We start from the raw sequence: 5986 nt of genomic DNA, 5'->3' as shown, positions 1-5986 counted from the left end.
TCATCTTGGAATATCTGATCAAGTGGAAGGACTTAACCGAAGAAGACGCTTATGGGAGAATGAATCATTCTTCAACAACATCCGTTGTTACTTATGCTTTGAGGACAAAGCATTCCTTCAAGAGGAAGGCAATGTTATGTAAAAAATTATTTAATTTTAAGTTTAATTAGATGAAAGGGCACGATCATAAGATCACGCCCTTTCCCAAAGGGTGCCCATGGTAGTATATAAGCCAGGAAACCCCATTGTAAACATCATCATCTGTCTATCCATCATTTTAATAAAATATTTATATATATAATTCTGCATATTAGAGGTTTTATGCTCCACTTGCTCTATCATATATTGATCAGGAAGAAGTAAAAAAGTCTTCATGTATTTTGCTAATTATAACGTCTTTTAGGGTCTTAGGATCTTAGATGATCAGGAAGAAGTAAAATAGTCTTCATGTATTTTGCTAATTATAACGTCTTTTAGGGTCTTAGGATCTTAGATGCTTTTGTCAAACAGGATATTAGGAAAATATAGAATGTACATCACATTGTTTGTTGCAAACTTGGTTATGTAAAATCAGAGTGTTGGGCTTTGAAACTATCTTTTCATATAATGCTGTCCACATTATATAGAGCCCATTCTTGTTTCATTTAAAAAGAAATAAAGAAATTTATCTTCAACTAGAGATGATAAATTTGCACGTAAGAATGCATCCCAACAATCACAAGAAAATCCAAAGATGATGGTAGCATTACAATGAGAGATGTTATCACATTAACCCAATGATTTGCACTTCAAAGTTAGCTTTTGAGTTGGCATAGCTTTTAGTGCATGTAGTTATTTATAATCCATCTTTTTCTCACAGTTTTTTGTTGCCAGATTTTGGTGGTTCAAATTAGGTTTAAGCTGATAAAAACTACCTTTCATCTTTGTAAAAGGCATGGACTATTTAGTAAAAATCTATTTTGCAACTTAACATAAGAGTAACACTACCTTGCACTCAAGCCCTTTAATCAATGAACATGAATCCTTAACCAGAATGATCCTGACCATATTTATGAATTTAGATATCCTTTTAACTGAGGGCAGTCCTTTTTCCAATGGCCTTCTTTGCCACAGTTGAAACAAGGGTAAGCACCATTTCTCCCTGAATTGCCTCCTTCATGTTTAGGTGTAAAATCGTTAGTAGTATCTGGCAGAGGGATATTTGTTGAAACCAAGTCATCACGCCATTCGAAAAAACCACAAGATCCTTCTCCCTGCAACACAACGAAGCTGAAAATGTCAAAAGAGCCTCATAAGACATTGAAGATGTTTTGAAGTCGAAAAATATGATACCAGACAGTGTAGTTGTCACCTACTACCCCTTTCACAACAGAGTTTTACTTCCAAGGCCAAATACACATTATTGTAATTAGCTATTTCATCAAGATTATATGTTGCGCAACTTTCACTCAACCACCAAACAGAAGCGCATAATAAAATGGAATGGAAATCTCATGCTACCGAAACCAAAACTGAAAGTCAATCACAGACACAGAAAAGGATATTATAATTTTTTTGCAATAGAAACAAACAGCATCTTGTTACTGAACCCAGATCAAGTATAAATTAAATGCGAAGAAAACTAGTCTGCCCTGCAAATGAAAATGTTCTTCCTTTATTACAATTGGATCATGGCTGAAATCCTTGATATTAGTAGTTCTCCCTGAATGATGTCCATAGATGAATAGTTAAAAGTTTACCCAACAATTAAGCAAGCTGAGTTTTAAGCACCGCCCACTGAAAATAGGAGCTGAAGAAGTGGACTCATGCCATGCAAATCATAGTCAGTACACTATACGAAATTGCTAATATGCATGAGTTATTAAACGAGAAGCATATAACTAGTAGCCATATTTCAGATTTGGTTGGGTATCCACCTCAGAGGCACTCACCTATTAGAGGGCATAAACCTGTAGAGAGCGTAAACCTGACATCAATAATAGAATGGAAATGGTGGAAGAATTTACAAAAGCTTGTGCTAAGCTAAATAAGTATAAAATACAATTAGGGCAGAAGTTCAACCACCGATATCACAACATCTAAGCAAACAGATAAACATATGTATGCACAATGGCCCACAAATTTTATTTATATTTATAATTAGGAGTGCTTTATGTACCATGCCCAAAAAACTACAGGTTTTGCTTGTCTTAGACATGTATATGCACAAAGTCCCACAAATTATAATTATATTTATGCTTAACAGTGCTATCTACTAGGCCCAACAAAATTTAAGTTTTGTTGGTCTTAATTTGTGCTGTAGATACTATCTGCAAGGCTAGGATGCATATTGTATGTGGCGCAAAGTGGTGAAAAAAGTTTTGCAGTTGGTTGCAGAGAACCATCTTAGGGTTAGGATGCAGGACAACAAGGAAGCGCAAGGATGGGTTATGGACATGACTGTTACAATAGGAGATTGTGGACATAATTATGTAGTCAGCATTCCAGTTTATGAAGATGAACTGGATGGTTAATGTAAAACAAAATATATTGGACATTGTTAGAGCGCCACTACTTGGTAGTATTATATAAAATTCAATTTCACATACAGCTTTAATGCAGTACAAATTCATTTTAACATGGAGAGAGATTTGAACATTATACCTTAGAATTCCAAGTATTAACAATACCTTTTCCAATACATTGGAGGTAATTCCCCAAAAGCATTTCTGTAACCTACATAAAGGGATCCATCAACATTTTATATTTGTGTGCATACCAGGTTAATTTATTATGTTTGTGTGTCTATTTTAAGCATAGATTGGCTAAATCATGATCGAGAATATAAATGACTTTTAAGCAAAGATTTTTTTTCCCGAACAGTGAGAAATCTTATTATTCCTGGTTGCTGTTTGTAAATGCAAGCAGAGACAGTCATCATTGGTTGCTGTTTACAAATGCAGACTGATTCATTATTATTATTGAAGGAAAATTACGTTATCTGGAATAACCGGTTGGTATTTTAGAAGGGAATAAGTGACGGGAAACTACGTCAATCTAGAATAACTTACTGGTAATCTGGAAGGAAGTATGCTTTTGCAGCTTCTGGCTCCTCCCAGATGGCTTTGGGTAGAACCATTAACCTGTTTCCTTATATCCAGGGAAGATAAACTCTTAACCAAATAAAAGCAAGTTGTAAATCACACTCCAACACCAACTTAAATTAAAAGAAGATATCAACTTATAGTCTTATTCTTACCTGTCAAATTAGCAAAGTTATCAAGTTATCTTGTACCTGCCAAATTAGCATCACAACTCATGATGGGGCAAAGAGAAATTTCTAAAAATGTGAGAAAAAAAATCCAAAGCTACAATGCATCTAAGTTACCAAATTCTCTATCAAGTCTCACTAGCACAACCGGTTGAGGATGGGCCTCATCAGCAAGGTGACCCAGGGTCAAACCTCACGGAGGCTGTTGCACCTGTAGTAGGGGGAGGAGAGGATGGGCTTCATCAGCAAGGTGACCCAGGATCAAACCTCACGAAGACTGTTGCGCCTGTGGTAGGGGGGGAGTGGTAGGGGGAGGAGACATGCTAAAATCCAGTCAGCTTAGGGCTGGTGTGGCTTACGCCGGATGCGCTTCTCAGGTGACTTTGATGACTTACCTAGTTTCTCAAACCACAATTCAACCCCGCAAAAACACACAACTTTGACAAGCAAACAAAAAATTTGCCAAATTCTCTGACATTCAAACCAAAAATTTTCATACCTTTCGAACAGGACAAGTTACAAACCAGCGACCCATATTTTTATCAGTACGGGCACAGCGCACTGGGCAAGGCCCAGCGCCACACGGACACTTTTTTGAATAATCGTAACCGTTCACAATACCCTTAACATTGCTGCTAGTGCTGGGAGTTGGAGGCTGCCCTCTAAACCACCCTCCTCCTGCTGGAGAATTCTGTGTGGGATTTATAGGCTGCCCTCTAAACCCTCCCGGTAGAGATTTCTGTGTGGAATTTGCAGGCTGCCCTGTAAACTCTCCTGCTGTTACTGGAGAACTCTGTGTGGAAATTGCAGACTGCCCTCTAAACCCTCCTCCTGCAGCTACTGGGGAAATCTGTGTGGGAGTTGTAGACTGCCGTCTAAACTCTCCTCCTCCTCCTCCTGGAGAATTCTGACTGAGAGAAGAGACTGGTTCATCACACCATTGAAAGAACTTACATTGAGCAGCTCCCTATAACCATTCCATGAAAATCAAGATCAGCCCCAAAAAAGATGAAAAACAGGATCAGAGTGATAAAATGAATTAATCCCCAAACCCATGATATGTTATGAACTGAACCTGTGAAATTTATAACGCACGACTTCAATAGGCGTACCTCAGGGCATTTGTAGAATTTTCTGCCCGGATTTTTCTCGGTATGCGAGGTAAGAATCAGGCATACTCTGCCACCGCAAGGGCAGAGTATCTCTGGGATATTATAAGCACCTGGGTCCCCACTTTGAGCCGCATCACACCATTGAAAGAACTTACATTGAGCAGCTCCCTATAATCATTCCATGAAAATCAAGATCAGCCCCAAAAAAGATGAAACACAGGATCAGAGTGATAAAATGAATTAATCCCCAAACCCATGATATCTTATGAACTGAACCTGTGAAATTTATAACACACGACTTCAATAGGCGTACCCCAGGGCATTTGTAGAATTTTCTGCCAGGATTTTTCTCGGTATGCGAGGTAAGAATCAGGCATACTCCGCCACCGCAAGGGCAGAGTATCTCTGGGATATTATAAGCACCTGGGTCCCCACTTTGAGCCGCATTACACTGGGGTCTGACACTGACCAAAGGGCAATCCTTCGCGCAGTGCCCAAATTCACGGCATTTGTAGCATCTGTCTGATTTTGCTGCAAGGTTACCATCGCCGATGGGATTTCCAGGTTGTAAGGACTGGCATGGCTGGCCCCTGAGAGCGTTTGAGTAGTTTCCTCCTTCGGAACCATGTGTTTGGGGTCCCATTTTGGGGTGAGAAATATGAGCACCCAGATCCCGGAATTGGGCTGCATCGCACTTCACAGTGCCATTGGCCGAAGTGCAGTACTTGACCTGGCGCCCTAATTCATGGCATTTGGAGCATCTGCCTGAATTCGCAGCAGGGATAGGATTTGCAGCAGAGATACCTTCTCCGATAGGCTCTGCAGGTTGAGGGCACTGCCATGGCTGTCCCCTGATAGCGTTTGAGTTGTCTACTCCTTCCGAGGTGGGTTCTCGGGGATCCATTTGTTGTTCAGAATTTTCGGAATGAAAGTATCATAAGTATCAGAAGAATGTGGAACGAAATCCAGTCCCAGGGATGGACCAATCACAAGAATCAGTCCCTACCATCCTACCATCCATGGTGACTCTAAAATTGGGTCTACAGAAGAATTTGGCGAGGTACGGTGTCAATAAAAGAGTCGGGATACAGACTGAAACTATCTTGTCGCGGCAGGGGGTAACCCTGGATTTGTACTTTGAACATTTGGAAAGTTTGGCGCTACCCGAGGAAAATTCTGAGCTTTTCTCGGTGGAGAATCTCTGTGGGACTTCAGGAATATTTAATTGGATTACGCTCAGCACATTACACGAGCGTGGAAAATGTTGGGCTTTCCTCTCCTCGGTGGAGAATCTCTGTGGGACTTCAGGAATATTTAATTGGAGTACACTCGGGGCATCAAAGTAGCATGGAAATTTTTGGGCTTTTCTCGGTAGAGAATCTCTGTGGGACTTCATGGATATTTAATTGGATTGCGCTCAGGACTAAACTTTTCTATGAGAAGCCACACACTTTATAGTTAAAAAACTAAAGGTCAGCGCTTCATTACCGTTATTTGTTTGTGTTTTTATGTATTTTTTTAAACTAGACCGTTAAAAGGAATTTTACTGGAGTGGTTGGGTTAATAGATTAAAAAAAAGAGGTTTGTATCTGAAGAGATTTGATTTTTTAATATATTTGAAGTT

The 5986-nt window shown here is 39.6% G+C and overlaps 1 protein-coding gene across 1 annotated transcript; it reads right to left on the bottom strand.

Moving 5' to 3' along the window:
• Positions 1–723: 723 nt before the first annotated feature.
• Positions 724–5770, bottom strand: LOC149200421 (uncharacterized). Its single transcript, XM_089402733.1, has 4 exons — positions 4676–5770; positions 4363–4530; positions 3750–4217; positions 724–1253 (listed from the first exon to the last, which is right to left on the bottom strand). The coding sequence occupies exons 1-4, from the start codon at positions 5264–5266 to the stop codon at positions 1050–1052; spliced, it is 1431 nt and encodes a 476-aa protein (XP_089258859.1). The 5' UTR covers positions 5267–5770; the 3' UTR covers positions 724–1049.
• Positions 5771–5986: the final 216 nt, after the last annotated feature.

This window comes from Pinus tabuliformis, chromosome 2_1, assembly GCF_031772625.1.
Source record: "Pinus tabuliformis cultivar Carrire ecotype Pingquan chromosome 2_1, CPIR1, whole genome shotgun sequence".
NCBI classification, from domain to species: Eukaryota; Viridiplantae; Streptophyta; class Pinopsida; order Pinales; family Pinaceae; genus Pinus; species Pinus tabuliformis.
This window is presented reverse-complemented; position numbering and strand designations above follow the sequence as displayed.